The 18902-nt window shown below is 53.9% G+C and overlaps 2 protein-coding genes across 8 annotated transcripts in view; one reads left to right on the top strand and one right to left on the bottom strand.

Moving 5' to 3' along the window:
- Nucleotides 1–11584, bottom strand: part of TSC2 (TSC complex subunit 2) — a 32394-nt gene extending 20810 nt beyond the window's left edge. For all 3 annotated transcript variants that reach the window (XR_005258660.1, XR_005258661.1, XM_038151376.1), the window contains exons 1-19: nt 11518–11584; nt 10087–10244; nt 9460–9546; nt 8738–8848; nt 7994–8138; nt 7758–7875; nt 7242–7290; nt 6761–6886; nt 6366–6439; nt 5894–6020; nt 5126–5269; nt 4784–4921; nt 4489–4592; nt 3616–3697; nt 2607–2762; nt 2357–2473; nt 1740–1862; nt 1374–1480; nt 470–623 (exon numbers count right to left, since the gene is read on the bottom strand). Coding sequence is in view for 1 of the 3 variants with exons in the window: in XM_038151376.1 (XP_038007304.1) it covers nt 470–623; nt 1374–1480; nt 1740–1862; nt 2357–2473; nt 2607–2762; nt 3616–3697; nt 4489–4592; nt 4784–4921; nt 5126–5269; nt 5894–6020; nt 6366–6439; nt 6761–6886; nt 7242–7290; nt 7758–7875; nt 7994–8138; nt 8738–8848; nt 9460–9546; nt 10087–10224 (2100 nt within the window). In the remaining 2 variants the exon portion in view is untranslated. The remainder of the gene's footprint in view (nt 1–469; nt 624–1373; nt 1481–1739; nt 1863–2356; nt 2474–2606; nt 2763–3615; nt 3698–4488; nt 4593–4783; nt 4922–5125; nt 5270–5893; nt 6021–6365; nt 6440–6760; nt 6887–7241; nt 7291–7757; nt 7876–7993; nt 8139–8737; nt 8849–9459; nt 9547–10086; nt 10245–11517) is intronic.
- A 51-nt stretch (nt 11585–11635) lies between these two features.
- On the top strand, nt 11636–18575 carry NTHL1 (nth like DNA glycosylase 1). Of its 5 annotated transcripts, none has more exons than XR_005258625.1 (6): nt 11636–11724; nt 12679–12911; nt 15328–15498; nt 16202–16361; nt 17425–17571; nt 18137–18272. XR_005258625.1 is itself a non-coding variant. In XM_038151101.1 (6 exons), exons 1-6 carry the CDS (start codon nt 11670–11672, stop codon nt 18258–18260), a joined length of 849 nt encoding a protein of 282 aa, XP_038007029.1. In that variant the 5' UTR covers nt 11636–11669; the 3' UTR covers nt 18261–18575. The 5 variants fall into 5 exon arrangements, 3 of the variants coding, with proteins under 3 accessions (XP_038007029.1, XP_038007030.1, XP_038007028.1); XM_038151101.1 differs by having other exon boundaries at nt 17466–17571; nt 18137–18575; XM_038151102.1 differs by having other exon boundaries at nt 11638–11743; nt 17466–17571; nt 18137–18575.
- Nucleotides 18576–18902: the final 327 nt, after the last annotated feature.

Here is an 18902-nt window from a genome sequence, read left to right as displayed (position 1 = left end):
AGAACTGTGTCCAATGCCACCCTCAGGAACAATTCCTATTTACAGCTTATTGCTGATGAAACAATCACAAATCCTCAAAACACCTCACAAACCTGCACTGGGAGAGGTTTTAGCTCCAAATGGCCTTTCAGAAGCAGGATGGCTTTTTGGATCTTGTTTAACAAGCCCAGCTTTTGCCCTTGCCTGCTCTGCAATGAAAGCTGTGCTCATTTTCTGAAGAGCTGGACTGCTGCTCCCACTGGTGGCTGTGAAGCTGCACAATCACACCCAGATTTTGAGCAGGAGGAGCAGAAATTGCTTTTCAGGCTTTATTTAAGTACTCTGGGCTGGAATTTGACAGGCAGCTGGTGCCAGGAGGGGACAGAAGGATGCCAGGAGGGACACAAGGATGCCAGGAGGGGACAGAAGGATGCCAGGAGGGACACAAGGATGCCAGGAGGGGACAGAAGGATGCCAGGAGGGGACATACCTGCTTCAAACACTGCAGGAGGACCCCAAAGACCATGGAGTAGGGCAGGTGTCCCACCCGGACGGTGGCACCCTGGGAAGGCACACTGGGGCTGCCTGAAGGTGGGGACAGGGTGCCAGGGGGCTTTTTCTCAGAAGCCCTTTTCTCTGCTTCTCTGCAACACAGAAAGGGAGAAAAATACATGTAAAAAATACATTTTTACAGCTTAATCATGTGACTTACAGCACCACCCTGTTTGGGAGCCAGGTTAAAGACTCAACATTATAATCTGCATTTTCAATTTTAAAAAGCACAGGATTGCCCAGCAGGCACACTGCAATCAGCCAATTTGATCAATGAAGGATTTTCCTATCTAATTTAGAAAGGAATCTTTTGGGGTGTGTTCCACAACTTTACACAAGCTGTAAAATTAAAACTAGCCAGATCTGTACAAATCATCGAATCAAATTCAGTGTGGAACTGGTCTGAGGCAAAAAATTGAACATTTTTGGGGGAAGCTTTGTGAGCAGGAACTTTAATCTCATGTTTGAGATTGAGAGCTCTGCAGGTAAGTGATCTGGAAGGACAGTTCACTGAAGTCTTACTGGTTCAGACAATCCTAGGCTGTAGCTACAGACTGGTCTAGGACTTGGAAGCTTTAGAAAAACTGCAGATTGTTACTGATGGAACATTAAGGTCAGCACACAATTTAGTTGGGAAACACAATTTAGTTTGGAAAACAGCTTTTTAAAAATAAAAAATAAATTAGGAAGTGCCCAAGGTCAGGCTGGGCATGGCTTGGAGCACCATGGGACAGTGGAAGGTGTCCCTGCCCATAGCAGGGGTGCCACTGGATGAGCTCTAGGATCCCTTCCAGCCCAAACCACTCTGTGATTCTTCTGTTTAACACAATGAGAAAACCTACACAAAATCACAGAGGCAGTAGGGGCTGAACCTCACTGCTCCATCCTTGTTGGAAAGGCCCAGGCGGTGCAGGGAGTCAGCTCGGAGCATCAGCAGGAAATCAAACACCTGCAACAGGGGAGACGCTGGAGTCACTCAAACCCCGAGCCACTGCAATACTCTCCCACCCCCACGTGATATTTTTCCAGGTGCAGAAGGATTTTTAAGAGATGCCACGGCCTGATCTGCAGGAGGCATCGCTGCTGGCGTCACACCGCGTTGGCGCACCCGTGTGAGCCAAGAGCATTTAATTCCACTTCAGTCCCCACCTGCCACCCAGGAATCCCAGAGGGCTGTGCAGCTCTGGGAGCACAGGGGCTGCTCCTACCTGCAGCCTGATGCTGCTGGCCACGGGCAGGCTGTAGGAGTGCTTGTAGTGGCGCTGCACGTGCTGGATCAGCATCTCGTACACGCGCGTGGCGTGGCTGGAGGGCAAACTGTACAGCTTGGTCTGCAGGCACAGAAACACAGCCCAGCCCCAGGGCTCGGTCACAAACCCGGGGCTGCACTGCCACTTCCAGCACAAATGCAGCAAAAGCTTCAGCCTCGGTGTAACACGACCAGGCGGCTCTGGAAGGAACCTCTGCAAAGACTCCAGAGCTGCTCCAGAGAACAGCCTGCTCTTCACCACAGCCCAGGACATGCTGCTCAAACACAACAGATCTATTCAATCTATTCAAGGTTATCAGCTCCTCCTTGCTGCTAATTTATGGCCACATCCTCCCTCTGCACAGGAAAATGTGCTCATCTGGCTTGTACAGTGGGAGTTAAGAACATACAACACTCAGCAAACAGTCCCAGAGTGCTCAAAATCAAAGGATTGACCAAAACAAGACTTAAAATATTAAACAGTTTAACAAAAGTCAGAATATTTAGTATCTAAAAAGCCAAATCCAGCAGAAGAGTATTGTGAACAATCTGAGTTTAATGCTCTGCAGCATTTACCTGAAGAATTATCAGGAGCCCAAGAACTGCTGTCTTGACATCCTCCAGAGAAGCTGAATATGACAGCAGGTCCCTCTCTTCCAGTTCAGAGGGAGATGACAGAGAATGTGCAGCCACCTTTGAAAGAGAAAAGCAACAGGTGGTTTGAACCTGCAGCACGTTCTTTCTCCATTTCCATGCTGGAAGGGGAGGGAAGCCTCAGGAAGCCACCCCTGCTGGGACAGCTGCCAGCCCTGGAGGCTGAACTCACCTTCTCTATGATATCCAGCAGGCTGTTGAAGTGGTGAGTGTTGCAGCCTTCAGCCAGGTCCACCAGCAGCTGAGTGGCCAATTTTCGGACCTGATGGTCCTTATCCTCTGGGATGTGAGCCAGCTGGGAGATCACCACCAGGTTTATCAGCTCTTCCTGCAAGAGGACAGACCCTCCTAAGCTGTCAGATGTTCAGCACGTTAGAGAAAGAATTGCAAACAAAAGAACTCAGCTATTCTGGTACCAGGCTTGTTCCTCCACTGCTTCATTCCTTCACCTCCTCTTCCACCCAACAGGTATTTCTGTCTGCCATCCCTCCAGATATTTGTGACTTTTATTGAACCTTTCGGTGCTTTGGGTTTTGTCTGTCCTAGAGATTTGACAGCCCAGGCTCAAACAGACAAGGGATTTCTAGGCCTTGGTTTTTAGAGAGAGAGAGGAAACACCAACAGCTTCATGTCTTCACAAATCTTGAATGAATCCAAGGAGCATCTCTGCCCCTTCCTGCCCTCTGACACTTTGGGCATATCCTGAGGAAATCAAGATATCCCTGGATATCCCTAATTTCTCTCTCTCAGAGTTTCCATCTTGGACAGCAATTAAACGGTGAGCACCAAGACAAGTCACTGCTCAATATGTCCAGTCCTCACTCTTTTACAAAGCTTTAAATCAGCTTTGCACCTCTCACACCGACTGTCAATTCCTCCAAAACAAAATAGACATGGATTTAATAGCCTTAAAGCAGGGAAGCCAAGACACGACCAGGTCTGTCCTCAAAAGCCTGCAGCTCCCACTGCAAATTGCCCATTCCTGTGTCCAGCTAAGGACAAATAAAGGGGAATCCCCCCACGAGCATCCCAAAGAAACAGCTCTGTGTGGGTGAGATTTAGAGCCCAGGGCTGTGCCTTCCCCATGGGCAGAGGGGAATGACACCCCCAGGACAATGTGCCCCACCAAAGGCTTTCCCACCCACCTGAGAGCCCCCTGGGACCCCCAGGCAAACACCCACCTCATAGAACTGTCTGTTGATGCTCAGCACAAAGGACAGCACATCCAGAACCTTAATCCTAACAGCACTACGGCTCTCGTTCCTAAAACAGGAAAAGCAAATCCAAAATGGGTAAAATGAGAGTTGTTGGTATTTAGGGAATGGGGAAAAGAAAAGTAAAACTGAAGGAAAATAAGAAACTTTTTCAGAGTTGGAACAGTAACTGTGAGAGATCAGCTGAGCCCTGAGTTAATGTCTCTACACCTGAAACCAGATCAAGAACAATTGGAAATTCAAATCCCAGCTCAGCTTTTAATCCTTCTGCAGACCTGTAATTGCAGCTTTCCTATTTCCAATCCAAACCAGGAAGCACATGTCAGAAGAACAAGTGCTCTGGTGAGCAAATTCAAAACCAAACACATGGCACTGGGGAAGAGCTGCTCTTTGGCAGCATTTCACAGAGGAGACAGAAGTTTGTTGTTGCTCTGTGTTGCTGTTTCAGAGCACAGAATCCCTGAGGGAGCACCAATTCCAAAGCAGATAACTGCAATACTGGATAACCATATGCAACCCTCATGCTTAACAGGAAAATCTTGTTTGGTGTGAGAACTACAAAGTGCTGTGGAGTGGAACACAACTGCCTAAGCTAATTGGAATAGCATTGAATGGAATGAAAGAGAAGAGGGGAAAAGCAGCATAAAGAACTCAGTGGAAAGCTTTTCTGCTGTTAAATAAGCCCTTTCATGTGCTCTGCTCTGGGACTACCACACTTCCCAGCAGCCACTTACTAACTTAGAACTTCAGAACACAAAATTATCTGACATGACAAGGTGGCAAGAAACACTTGAAAGTGCTTCTTAAAAGTAAGAAGTTCCCAAAGTTATGATTTCCTACCTGAAGAATCTCTCCATTAGGAGCTGCAGGTTGTGGATCCAGCCATCTTTGGCAGGGTGGATGGACTGAGCTCTGTATGTTATCAGGTTTAACACAGAAGATTCCTTCATGGAAAGACCAAGAAATGTTTTTAGTGCACCAGCAAACACAACAAATCCATTCCCCCAGCCCCCTCCATGGGAATAAGGCTCATGGAAGTCCTTGCTGGGGTTTTCTGACCATTTCCTATTTTAGGACTCTCAAATTTCAGCTTTAACAGAACAGGCCCAAAAGAAGGACAATAATAAAGCCTTACTGGTCTCTGATCAGCACATCTCTCCACCAGCTCAAAAAACCTCTCTTCAGAGCCATGAAAATCATTCTGGTCACAGAGCTCTTCCACTGTGGTCAAAAGATCATGAACAATGGACTTCAGTTCTTGGCTCTCCAGAACCTGAAAAGAGACAAAACCATTCCTGAAAGAGTTCCACCTTGCCAAAAAGTGCTGATTTTAAACACAAACAGAACACTCAGGGAACCACAGCGGAGAGGACTGGGCTAAGCCTTTCTCAGCCTCCATGTCCCCTCAGCAGTTTGCAGAAGGATTTATGGCAAAGCCTGGGGACTGAAAGCACATCCAGGCAGGCCCAGCACCCACCTGCAGCTGCTGCAGCAGTCTCTCCATGATGTCCAGGAGGATATCCCAGGTCACGGCCTGCAGCCCCTTGCCGTATTTCTTGATCAGGCGTGTGATGGACAGAACGATCTCGTAGGACACCACTGCGTTGGGACAGGTCATGGCCTGCAAGCCAAAGCACTCCAGCCAGTGAGCAGGTGGGGAGCAGAGCCCACAAACCCTCTGCGCCCAAAGGCAACACGCCTTATTAATTAGGGAATCGGCCTGGAGGTAAATCCATCTGAGTGTCTGCACACAAAGCACACAGCACAGAACCACTCTCCAAAGCAGCTCTGCTCTCCTGCAAGCAGCTGTGGCTCAGATGGCAGACACAGCCCCATCCTACAGGCAGACAAGGGGATTAAAGCCAGTAATTCCTGCTTGAGGCACTCAGATGAGGAAATTTTGAGAGCTCGGAGGCTGCCCCTGGAGACACCCTCCCTCACTTTCTGCACCACCCACTGAGAAGAGTGAAAGTTGTTGCTTTGTATTTTATTTTTCAAGGTAAAGTACCCACAATGCAGGTATTTGCTGGAAAGGACTCAGACTTTGCTTTTCTGGCCAAAGGTATGTGAGGAGGCCTCAGCTACAGACACAAATCCTCTTGTTTTACTGTTTCTCCCTGCTTCACCCCACACTCATCCTCCCTCTCATCCTCCAGGCCTACAAAGATCTTTTTGGTGTAGGGGGCCACGTTTTTGGTTTAAATTTATCCAAGTAATTAAAAAGTTCCCCAGCATCCCAGCCTACCTTGAGGAATGATGGCAGCACTGAAGTGGGGGAGTTCCTGAGGGAATTGAGGCGATGAGCCCCCCACAGAGCCATCCCAACAAAGAACACAGCTCCTCTCAGCAGGGCTGCATCTGCCATGTAGGACCTAAGGACAGGGGGAAGGGAAGATTCAGACCGTGCCACAATTATTTCAGCACACAAAGTCAATAGGAATATGCACTGTCCCGACAGGAATTCCCAGCTGTTACACATCAGGGCCTTGCACAGCAATGGACAAACATGAAAAGCAGAAAATCATTCACCACAACTTTAAACAGAGGGAAATTAAATTCAGAAATGCCCTAAATGAGCACTTGAGCAGCATAACCGGAAAGGGAAATTACTTCTAAGCACCAGAACCTTCAGCTTGTCCTACAGAGGCTGGTGACTCCCCATCTGCCTCACCAGGCCCTCAGTGAGCTCCCTGGATGGCAGGATGCCCCTCCCTTACCTGTCCTCCATGATCCTGCACATGTTGTAGATGGCACTGTGTCCCAGGTGAGTTCCCAAGAGGTTGCGCATGAGCTGCAAGGCAGAGAGAGCACCTCAACCCCCAGCTGGCAGAACAGCAGCAGCCTGCACACGGGTTCAGCTGGCCATGCCTCTGGAGAAAACGTGTCCTGCCTTCCCCAAGGCGGGACAGGAGCTGTCACAGCAGCTGGAACCAGGGGAGAATCCTACAGACATGACACGACTTGCGCTAATGAGAAGCTGATCCCCCAGTACTTCAACTAGTTTTAATTTTAATCACTCTTAAAACCAAGCTGAAACTGGTGGCAGATGTGCCCAGGGAAGTCTGGCACTTCATCCAGGAGTGAATTCATGAAAGCAAGCAGGGCTTCTGACCTTCCAGCAGGGCTCACAGAGCTCCTTGACGTTGATGGTGCGGCACAGGGTGATGATGAACACGGGCAGGTTCTCCGAGGGCAGGCAGTTGTAACAAACAACTGCATCCAGCACTTGCAAGGAAATCTTTGGGAAAGGGAAAGACAAAATGGTTGTACACTTCCCTGTGAATTACCCAGGTCAAATCCTCACCTGGCACACCTAGGAAATCTTCTGGAAGTCAAAAGGGATGAAGAGATTTCGGGTTTTTTTCCTTTTAAAAAAGCATTGTTGATTCATTTATCAAATTCATTAATGCTCTGTTTGCTTTGGAATAAATTACTGGTGTATGAGATTTATTGGCTTACAAATAACACAATATTGCATCAGCTCTCTTGAAAGATGAGAATAAACCCAGAGTCTAATGATCTGATTTTGTTTGTAAAAGTTACAAAGAACTTCAAAGAGCTCTGCAGCACTAAAAGAAACTCAGATCACTGACCTCTATGTCCATAGATGATGAAGTCTGAATGCACAAGAGGCAGATCTTGCTGTTAAGAAAGAACATTTAATTAGAATTGTTTGCTCCACATGATTTTAGGCAAATTACAAAGAGCCAGAACAGTCAGGTTAATTGCCATGCTATTTAACTCCTCACTGCCCTTCCTGGGGCGATGCTGGTGACAGCCCAAGGGACACCGAGCTCTGCAATGTCTTTTATAAAGTCAAAGGGAGCCTTAAATGCAGCTCAGGTAATGCAGCAGCACAGACCCTTGTGAGACCAAGCAATGCAAACAGGCCCACCCCATGGAATGGCAATGGGAGAAGCACATTTAGTTAAACTGAACCAGATCTGAACCCCACAAGAACTGAAAATCAAATATTTGTCAGAGATCACCCAGGATGAAACAGATCCAGATGAGGACAAAAAATATCCCAGTTGTCTGTATATTGATCTGCAACTTTCTCTCTGATTTACCAGGAATAAGCAGGTAGGAGTTAAAAAAAACCAACTTACTGGACCATGTCAGCTACGTAGTCTTCCAGGTAGCAGCTATTGAATTTCACCAGGTTCACCAGAACCAGGAGGAACTCAGAAGTCAGCCCAACATCCATCCACTGCAGCACAAAATCAGCTAAAGGAGGAAAAAAACCCTGTTACCTTTTACCCAGGAATGACACCACTACCTTTTTCTGTTATCACTGCCTGGATTTCTTCCCCCCAGACCGAAGAGGGGCTGGGACAGTGCTCACCCAGCTCCTCCTCCAGGTAGGTGATGTAGCGCCCGTTCTCCGTCAGAGCCTTGAACACTTCCAGCCGCTCGTGCACATCTTCATTGGAGGGATAATCCTTAATAACCTTAAAAAAGTGGGCTCTGAGGATCCCCAGCCTCTCACCCTTGAAATGAAAAAGGGAAGGGGTTATGGCCTGGACATTAGCAAGGTATACCTCAGTAATCTCCGTGCTTTAAATTAGCTTTTTGTTGAATCAATGCCTACTCCCTTCATAAGCACCCACCCCAGCTTTCTCAGAACACAGAACGACAGCTTTGGGCTGAATCAGCCCCGTGTTTGTGCAACACGTTGGGAAATCTGAAGAATTCCTTGTGTGCTGAACTTGGCCAGGCTAGAAGTGCCTCACACAGATCCCCTTGCATACCTGAAACATCAAAACCAGCTGCAAACTGGGGCTAGAAGGTCTGGGCAAAGACCACATAAAATCTGCTGAATTATGCTGAACTTAACCCAAAGTATTTCCTCTTTCTCAAGAGCGTTACCCCAAACCAGAACAGCTTTCTATGAGTTGTATGAAAAGTTTTGCTACGGGGTCAAACCAAGACTTAAAACTAAAATGTTTCCTCTTCTCATTTATGAGACACGACCAAAAACTACAAATACGAACGTTTGTAGAGAAGAGCTCCCCGGTGCTTTTCCCACTTCCCCCTGCACAAAGCCCAGTTTAGGTCAGTGTCCCCTGCCCCGTGGGGTTGCTGTCACCTGTCCCTGGACGATGGACTTGAGCAGGTGGAGCACGGCGTGCCTGGCCTCGGCGGGACGCTCCGGCTGCAGCATGTCAGCCACCACCTTCCACACGGCCTCCACGGCGTGCTGGGAGCAGAACAAACACCAAAACCAAAGCAAAAGCATCAGGCAGCAAAGCTCAGCTCCTCCAGGATCTCCGGCCAGCAGGTCACCCTGAGTTATGGCAATGCATGACCGAGAGCCAGGGGGGCCACGTGCGGAGTTCTCTGCTCGGAGGGACACTCACCCACCTGGTCACACACTCAGACCAACCCCAGGTGACACCAAATCCAGCCCTATACCCCAGGAACTGCAATCCCTCATTCCACACTCACTGCAAGTGGGAATATTTGTGCAGAAGCCTGAACCCAGCTACAAGATGAGTTCCAAACCAACTGGGGGATGTTTATTAACAAGCCAGGAGATAAGGAAACCTCTCTAAACATCATCTCCCATGAGCTGTCCTGAATACCCTCAGCATTCTCCTTCCACGATGCTCCAGGAGGCCCAAGAGCTCCATCCCCTCTGCTGCAGAGCTGGAAGGTTGGGCAGACTAATTCCCTTCTACAGAACAAAGCAGCCTCTGGGATCACCCCTTTTAAGAAGTTTTCTAAACAACAGGAGTCCCTTACGACACTTTGAGAGCTGCTGCTTAAATTTCCATCCTTCCAATACTCACTGAACACTTAGGAACTCACCTCTTCAATTTTTTTGGTTTTTGCCACTTCACAAATTTGACTGATTGCTCGTATCCTGTTACTCAATCCACACTCTATGCTCAGTTCCTGGAAAGAAATGGAGAAATAAGCTAACAGTTTATCTTACCAGAAACACTTATCCATTTCTCCAAGGGGAGAAGGAATTCTGGTCTCCTTCTCCCTTTTTTTTTTTGTATTTTCCTCCTCGTGTGCCAACTATTCTGCTTACAGACTTGTGGTACCAATTACTGGAATTAATTATTTTATTTTTCATTTCCACAGAACCGTAAGGTTTTCATAAAACAGAAACAGTTCCCAGCTTGTGGAAACTGCCACCACAGAAACTTCATCAAGCTCAGACTATAAAAAAATCGAGGGGACAGGGAAATAGCCTGTAACCCAACCCAACAAATATCTCCAACGCATTCAAAGAGTGAGTAGCTCAAATGCTGGAGCTGCAGAGTAGGTGAGCTCTACATCCAGTTCCCCAGAGAATAAGCTGAGAGATCAGGAGAGGGAATGATGGAGAGGAACTGAGTGCCAAAAAAGCCAGGAAAGGAGCAAGGATCCCCTCAGCTGAGGTACCCCAGGCACTACCCCCACCTCCACTCCACTCAGTTCTCACACCTTGAGTATTTCTGCAGTGATGATGAACTCTGTCTGCTTGCCCTCCGACGACTTGGAACTTCCCCGGGATGTTCCCAGCCCCAGGAGGTTCCTGAACTTCTCCTTCAGCCCGGAATCCTTGCTCTGAGGCTTTGCCATTGCTGCCCAGCGCTGAGGCCCTGCAAACACAGAACAGGGCTCTGGTAAGGGAGACCCAAGGGGAATATTTCAGCAGGAAAACCCCAATAACAGCATCACACCGGGGCTTTTCCAAAGAGCTTGGGTGTCTTGAGCCCTTTCAAACATGGGAGAAGCCCAACACTGAGGAAACACAAAGAGCCTGTGCTGCTCCTGCCTTCAGCATCCCCCATGGAACACGGGGCCTTTGGGATATCCCGGGAGCTCTGAATCCCCAGCCCAGCACACAGGCTGATTTTTGCAGCACGTCCACGTGCACACACTTTTTGGAGGGTGTGAGCTGGACGCTTGTTCCCAAAGCAAAGGCCAAGCACTCCGTGCTGTGCTGTCGATGTGAAGTGAGGAAGGACTCACAAATCTGAGCGCTGCAACATCCAAGTGCTGCCATGGCAAGAGAAAGATGGGGCAAGAACAGGGATGGCCATTACAACAACCTCCAGAAACTGCCTCCCCCTGCCTGACCCGCTGTCCCTTGGGGACCCTAGCCCTGGGCACAGGACCCTGCACAACCCCAGAGCCACATGGACATCCCACGGCCTTCCCACAGCCTGGCACAGCAGCTGGGGTTCAGCTGGGCACAGCAATCCCTGCTGCTCCCGGGGATGTCCACACAGCCTGTCCCTGCATCCTGGGGGACATGCCATGGGCTCTGGCCAGTGTCACCAGGGGACACAAGCCATGGGCTCCTGCGCAGTGTCACCAGGGGACACACCATGAGCTCCAGCCCAGAGTCACCAGGGGATGTGCCACAGCCCCCAGCCCAATGTCACACGCCATGGACCCCGGCCCAGTGTCACCAGGGGACACACCATGGACCCCAGCCCAGTGTCACACGCTATGGACCCCGGCCCAGTGTCACCAGGGGACACACCATGGACCCCGGCCCAGTGTCACACGCCATGGACCCCTGCCCAGTGTCACCAGGGGACACGCCATGGACCCCTGCCCAGTGTCACCAGGGGACACGCCATGGAACCCTGCCCAGTGTCACACGCCACGGACCCCGGCCCACCACCCGCGGGGCCACAGCCAGCCCCCGGCCCTCTGTCCCCAGGGACACTCGGAGCGCACCGCCCTGGGGACCCCCGAGCCCTAAGCCACCCGGGGCGACGGCGCACTGTCCCCCGCGACCCCCGAACAAGCCCGGACATGCCACAAGCGCTCGGGGACACGCAGCGGGGGTCACAGCCCAGCCCCCCGACACACGGCCGGGACGCGGCGCGGCCCCTCCCGGTGCCGGCTCCCGTCACTCACCCCGAGCCCGGCCCGGCCCGGCCCGGCCCGGTCCCGCCGCCCCCGGCCCGGTCCCGCTGCGCTCGGGGCCCGGTGCCGGCCCCGCCCCGCGCTCGCCCCGCCCGTTCCGGCGGCCCCGGTGCGCCCCGGGCCCGGTAGTTCGCGGCGCCGCCATGAGCGCGGCCCGGCCCCGGCTGCGGCGGCTGCGCTCGGCCGCGGGCAGCGCGGGTACGGGCAGGGGAATGGGGTACGGATGGGGTACGGGACAGGGGAAAGGGGTACGGGACTGGGAATGGGGCACGGATGGGGGTACGGGACAGGGGATGGGGCACGGGCACGGATGGGGTACGGGCAGGGATGGGGCACGGATGGGGGTACGGGACAGGGGATGGGGTACGGGACAGAGGAATTGGGGATACGGGACAGGGGATGGGGTACGGGACAGAGGAATTGGGGATACGGGACAGGGGATGGGGTAAGGGACAGAGGAATTGGGGATACGGGACAGGGGATGGGGTAAGGGACAGAGGAATTGGGGATACGGGACAGGGGATGGGGTACGGGACAGAGGAATTGGGGATACGGGACAGGGGATGGGGTAAGGGACAGAGGAATTGGGGATACGGGACTGGGGATGGGGTAAGGGACAGGGGGGTGCAGGTTAGAGGATGAGGATACAGGACAGGGGATGCAGGGTATGGAAGAGGGATCATGGCTTCCTGGGGTACGGGAAGAAGGGACCGAGGACATGGGGCATGCGGGAGAGGGGGAATCTCTGGGACGGGAAGGGGGGATTAGGGCTGTGCTGGGCATGGGGAGCTGCACCAGGGGCCCGGCCTGGCTGGGGACAGGGGCTGGGTGTCCTTGTCACGTTCTCCTCGGAGCAAGGGATGTGGCTGTCCTGGGCTGGGGATACACCTGTGTTTGGGACACGTGTCCCCATCGTGTGACGTGTGACCCCACTGCTGTCACCTGTTGCCACTTGCCTCTCGGGCTCTTCCGCCCTCGTGCTGGCTCTGCTTGGGGCCGGGGCATGTTCGGTGTTTGGGCTGGGATCAAGGGCAGGGAACTCGCCCTGCTCAGGGTCCCCTGGCTGGATGACGGCATGTGGGGCTGTCACCGAACGCTGTGAGGGGTGAAGGCAGCTTTCCTGAAGCCTGGAATCTCTGCCATCCCGCGCAGGGAGCCAGCTGCAGGGCACGGCCGGCGTGCCGAGGCAGAGCAGGAGGAGGAAGAGCCTGGCCATCGCCTATGAAGCAGGGCAGGGCGAGGGGGCCGAGCCCCGGCGGGCGCGCTGGGAGCCGCCGCGCTGGCGGGAGCAGCTGCAGCGCATCCGCGAGATGAGGAGCAGCAGGGATGCTCCCGTGGATGAGATGGGAGTGCACAGGTGCTACGACAGCAGCGCTCCTCCGGAGGTAACGCATCCCCGCAGGGAACGGCATTCCCACGGGGAACAGCACCCACGGGTGACAGCATCCCCGCAGGGAACGGCATTCCCACGGGGAACAGCTTTCCCACAGGGAACGGCATTCCCGCAGGGAACAGCATCCACGGGTGACAGCATCCACGGGTAACGGCATTCCCACAGGGAACGGCATTCCCACAGGGAACAGCACCCACGGGTGACGGCATCCCCGCAGGGAACGGCATTCCCACGGGGAACAGCTTTCCCACAGGGAACGGCATTCCCGCAGGGAACAGCATCCACGGGTGACAGCATCCACGGGTAACGGCATTCCCACAGGGAACGGCATTCCCACAGGGAACAGCACCCACGGGTGACAGCATCCCCGCAGGGAACGGCATTCCCACAGGGAACAGCTTTCCCACAGGGAACGGCATTCCCACAGGGAACGGCATTCCCACAGGGAACAGCATTCCCACAGGTGACAGCATCCATGGATAACAGCACCCACGGGTGACAGCATTCCCACAGGGAACAGCATTCCCACAGGGAATGGCATTCCCATGGGGAACAGCGTCCACGGGTGACAGCATTCCCACAGGGAACAGCGTCCATGGGTGACAGCATTCCCATGGGTAACAGCATCCACAGGGAACAGCATCCACGGGTGACAGCATCCACAGGGAACAGCATTCCCACAGGGAACATCATCCACGGGTGACAGCATCCATGGGTAACAGCATCCACAGGGAACAGCATTCCCACAGGGAACAGGATCCATGGGAGACAGCATCCACGGGTAACAGCATTCCCACAGGGAACAGCATCCACGAGTGACAGCATCCACGGGTGACAGCATTCCCACAGGGAACAGCATCCACGGGTGACAGCATCCACAGGGAACAGCATTCCCACAGGGAACAGCATCCACAGGTGACAGCATCCTGCTGCCAGCTCCGGCAGGCACAGGCAAACACAGCCTCCCTCATCCTCCTGCTGCCCCTGGATCTGTCCCACTGGGGATGTTTCCAGGACAGCAGCTGGATCGGGACTGTGCGCTGGGATTGGTCCCAGAGGATGTGATGAATGTGAGGGGCAGTGCTGCTTTATGGAGCTGGCTGGCAGGGCTGAAGCCATGTTCCTTTTTTCCTTAAAAATCTCTGTAGGAGTCCAGGGAAGGAGTCCAGCTAGGTGGCTGTGGAATGCAGAGGGGTGTGGGGGGCAGGCTTGGAGGAGCAGTGGGAGCCACTGGAGTGGGAATGTGGGGACCACAGAATCCCAGAGTTGATAGGGTTGGAAGTGACTTCGGAGAGCAGCTAATCCAACCCATGGACTTGGAGCAGCAGGAGCCTGGGGAGTGGGAATGTGGGGATCATCCGGAGGCAGGCTCAGAGGAGCAGTGGGACCTGCTGGGCTCTGAGGGAGCGCTCTGGAGGACACAGCTGGACAGCCTTGGCACAGGGAATGCTGGCCTTGCTGCTGGATACTGCCCTGGGCTTGGCTCCCTGGCGAGGAGGATGAGCTGTGACCCCGGAGCCAGGGAGCATCACACGCTCTCAGCCACGTGGGTTGGCAGCTGTGGGGCCAGGGGACCACATGGAAATAGCTTCTCTCCCCTGGGGAAGCTGCCTTGTTGCTTCCAAGAAAAAGGGGATGTTGTAACCCTCAGCTCCTCACACCATTTCTTTGTACCCTGGGATTGTCCTGCTTCCACGCACGCAGGGATTTTTCCTGGTGCACCTGTGGTTTTGTAAACTTTGTAGGAGAGCTGTTGGGAGGATTGTGTCCCATGTTATCCCAGGTCATTTTGGGTTAGTTGCATCATCCTCCTCACTCTGGTGGGATGGAATCACATCTGGGAAGAAAGAATTGGGAAACAGGAGGTGACGGCCTGGCTAAACCCTGCATGGCAGCAGCAGAGGAATTCCTGGGATTTGTCCTTCTCCCAGTCTCTGTCATCCCAGTAGTTCAGATTTGGCTCCCTGAGGAGCTCACTGGAGCCAGCACCCAGTTCCTACTGAAGCCTGGTGGGAAAGGCTCGGGATTTTCCAAAGCTGCTGAGAACAGACATTGCATGAAAAATCACTGGGCGTTTGTGCCTGTGCATCCTGTGGCCCTCCTGGGAACGCCAGCCTCAGGAAAAGCTTGGTCCAGCTCTTTGTGGCTCAGCACTGATGTCTTTGGAGCGAGATCCCAGCAGGCAGAGCTGCTCCCTGCCCTCTCACAGGTAGTGACAGCTGAGCTTGAAGGGGTTTCTTTTCTCCCTTCATCGTGTGGTGGAATTGGGAGGTTCTGGATTATTCCTGTTGCAGCCTGCCACTCTCCTGGATGCGGATAGGGCTGAAGGGTGGGAGCACACCCTGCTCCGAGGGTGCTGCAGAGCTGCTGGAACCCCCAGGGTGCCTCAGTGTCCCCCGTGTCCCCAGGTGATGCGCTACCAGGTGCTGCTGGCCCTGATGCTGTCCAGCCAGACCAAGGACCAGGTGACGAGCGCTGCCATGCTGCGCCTGCGCCGGCGCGGCCTCACCGTGGACAGCGTGCTGCAGATGGACGAGGAGAGCCTGGGGCAGATCATCTACCCCGTGGGCTTCTGGAGGGTGAGTGCGGCCCTGCCACACGGGCACGGAGGAGCCCCTGCGTCAGAAATTTATTTTATCAAAATCCTTTTGCCAGGGTTTTTCTCCTGAGAAGCTGAGAGGCCTCAGGAACAAAATGTAAACAATGATGTCTGCTGCTGTGGAATGCAGCAGGTGAATCTGTGATTAGTGTCCTGTAGTTATTTCCAATTAATGGCCAATCACAGTCCAGCTGTCCAGACTGTCTCGATTTTGTTATTCATTCCTTTCTATTCCTATCCAGCCTTCTCTGTTCTTTTAGTATAGTTCTAATATAGCATTTTAATATAATATATATCACAATATCATAACTCAGCCTTCTGAAACATGGAGTCAAGATTCTCATCTCTTCCCTCGTCCTGGCTGCCCTGCAAAGACCACACCCCTGTGCCCTCCCCTCTCCCCTGGAGTCGGGCTACAAGCTGGATTTTACCCCAATTTTGGCACTTTGTGTTGCCAGCAGGGTGGGATTGTTGGCTGCAGGGCCGTGCAGGGAGGCTGGAGCTCCCAGCTCTCAGCACTGTGATTTCGTGTAGAAGTCAAGGCTCTGTCTCCTCCACAGCTCCCATGTGTGTGCTCACCTGTAACACACACTCAGGAATGGCTGCTTTTCTGGGCTGTGCGTCTTGTTTTCCCTGTGTTGGAGGGCAGCTTGGACTGCGTGCCTTTCCCGTTGGTTTTCCAGAACAAGGTGAAGTACATCAAGCAGACCACAGCCATCCTGAAGCAGAAGTACGGGGGGGACATCCCGAGCACTGTGGAGGAGCTGGTGCAGCTGCCAGGAGTTGGGCCCAAAATGGCCCATTTGGCCATGCACATCGCCTGGGACAGCGTGGCTGGGATAGGTAACCCGGGCCGTGGTTTCCCATCCCTCTCCTAAATCCCAATCCACTCCCCAGGCAGAGGGGAAGCCCTGCAGCCCCAGCAGCCTGGCAGGATCCCTTTGGTTCAGTATCTGCAGGGTGGGGGGACAATGTTTCCCTCAGCCACTTAGGGAGCTGCAGGATGTGAGCAGCTGCCGTTTCTCCCCAAATCTGATAGCAGAAATTCCCAAGGGAACTCACAGCCCAGGGGAGCTGCTGCCAGATGGGGCTGGACCATCACCTGCAGGTCCTGGCCCGGGGCCCCTGGGGACAGATGAGTGTTCCAAAAGGATGTGCTGCTTGATGGAAGAGCCCTGGGAAAGGCAGGAGGAGCGAGTGGGCGGGAGCTGGATCCTGCAGCCCCTCTGGTCACCATCAGCTGGACAGGCCGTGGCCCCTGCCCTGCATCCAGCAGCCCTTGGGGTCTGTTGTTCTCCTGCTGTGGGGGAGGGAAGTCCAGAGGCAGCCAAACCAGCCAAGTGCTTTCCAAATAATTGTGTGCTCGGTTTTGATTTGGGAGGCAAGGCTTAGTCTTCCTGTTTACAGCAATTTCCTGGGTTTTGCCCAATTAGCCCCAGAGACAGGTTTATCACTGCTGATCTAACAATAATACACTTTGCATTCAGAGCTTTTGAGCTCAAAGCACATTATAAACACTGCTTTAAGCCTCCCAAGCCCTCTCTGCTGGTGGGTATTATGAAATGTGTTTTCCACGGGGGCAGAGATCACAGTTTGCGTAACTTCAGCTGAAACTCCGCAGGATGAGGACGTGCAGAGGGAACGGGGGCCAGGCCCTGTGCCTGCTCCGTGGAGCTGGGGAGCCTTGGAGAGAGGCTGGCCTGGACTCTGTGAGCCTGGGGACAGACAGACAGACACCCACCCACCTCAAATGCTTTTGGCTCCAGGCCTGGGAATAAGATGTTTGTTCTTGGAGTGAGCCTCCCCTGCTCCATGCTCCTGTCCCGGCTGGCTGCTCCTGCTGCCCCAGGGGAGCCTTGCCCTGGGGGCTGTCCCAGGCAGCTGTGGCTCTGCTCTCTCCGTTCAGGTGTGCCTGCCCCACCTAAACTCTGGGCTCTCCCTCCCCAGCTGTGGACACCCACGTGCACAGGATCTCCAACAGGCTCAAGTGGGTGAAGAAGGAGACCAAGAACCCCGAGCAGACTCGGCTGGCACTGGAGGAGTGGCTGCCCAGGTGAGCCCTGAGCCCCTGCTGGCTGCAGGAGCCAGGTCTGCACACAGTCCTGCTTGGGGCACTTTCAGGGATTGCATTTTGGCTCCTTCCTCCTTCCAGGGTCGCAGTAGCTGTAGGTGTTTCCCCTCTGCCAGAGCCACAGCAGCAGCATCTCACCCGTGTGCTGGTTCTGCTGTCAGATGGATCCGTCACCACCACTGGAGCTCTTGATCCCTGATTTTTGCCTTGCCAGGTTTACCATGACCCAAGGCAGGTGCTTTTCCACGGAGGGCCTTGCTGAGCCCAGTGGCCACAGCAGCATCAGCCCGGGGCTGGATTTTGGCCTTCACTGGTGGTAGATGTTCAGCATCACACACCAGCTGGCACAGAGGGACACCTCCACAGCAGTGCCTGAGCACAGGCATGGCTCCCCCCAGCCCAGCAGGACCAGGAAAGCTTGGGAGGGCTGGGATCACCTCCAGAGGAGCAGGCAGAAGGGGAAAGGGATCCCATTAACCCCACGGGCTGTTCCTCACCCCTTCCAAGCAGCTGCATGGCAACGGTGCTGTTTGTCCCCTCACTGCAGGGACCTCTGGAAGGAGATAAACTGGCTCCTGGTGGGCTTTGGGCAGCAGACCTGCCTGCCTGTGAACCCTCGCTGCAGCCAGTGCCTCAACCAAGACATTTGCCCTGCTGCCAAGAGACTCTGAGGGATCATCCAGCCTTGGGAGAGCCACAAAGCTGCTTGGGCTGAGCCCTGCTACAGCTGGGCCTGGCACAGGGCTGGCGGTGTGACTGCAGGGGACAGCCACTGGCAGCGGCTCAGCTCTGCAGAGGAAAAAGGGGCTTTGAGAGGCAGCAATCCTGCTGGGACAGAGCTGGAGGCTGCAGCCGGGGTGAATGGCTGAGCAGGGCCCAGCTGTGCCACTCTGAGTCACTGCAGAGAAAAGCTTTGTCCTCGGGGACCTGCTGCTGCTTGTAAATACTCGTTTAATAAAGGTGGTGAGGGCTTTTTGCACCCACGAGGCTTGCTGGCATTTGTGTGACGCTGGCTGAGGGGAGGAGAACGTGGGTGACCTCAGCAGGGCTGAACCATGGCAACCTGCCCTGCCCTGCCAGGCTGAGGGCAGGCAGCACGCACCTGCCCAGCCCTGCCACACGGCCAGGACAAGAGCTGGGCCATGGACATCCAGGGCGGACAGCAGCAGGAATTCCTCCATGGGAAAGGCTGTCAAACACGGGAAGGGGCTGTCCAGGGGGCTGGTGGAGCTCCCATCCCTGGAGGTGTCCAGGCAAGGCCTGGATGGGGCACTCGGTGCTCTGGGGAGGGGGCACAGGTTGGACTGGATGAT

This window comes from Motacilla alba, chromosome 14, assembly GCF_015832195.1.
Source record: "Motacilla alba alba isolate MOTALB_02 chromosome 14, Motacilla_alba_V1.0_pri, whole genome shotgun sequence".
Lineage (NCBI taxonomy): Eukaryota > Metazoa > Chordata > Aves > Passeriformes > Motacillidae > Motacilla > Motacilla alba.
This window is presented reverse-complemented; position numbering and strand designations above follow the sequence as displayed.

Excerpts from the sequence above, each read along its gene's own strand:
- NTHL1 (XM_038151100.1), top strand. The coding sequence starts at position 14,745 with ATGGAATCACATCTGGGAAGAAAGAATTGGGAAACAGGAGGTGACGGC. Across the intron at positions 15,129-15,327 it reads TGCTCCCTGCCCTCTCACAG|GTGATGCGCTACCAGGTGCT; the intron begins GTAGTGACAGCT and ends CCGTGTCCCCAG. Across the intron at positions 16,362-17,465 it reads GGACAGCGTGGCTGGGATAG|CTGTGGACACCCACGTGCAC; the intron begins GTAACCCGGGCC and ends CTCCCTCCCCAG.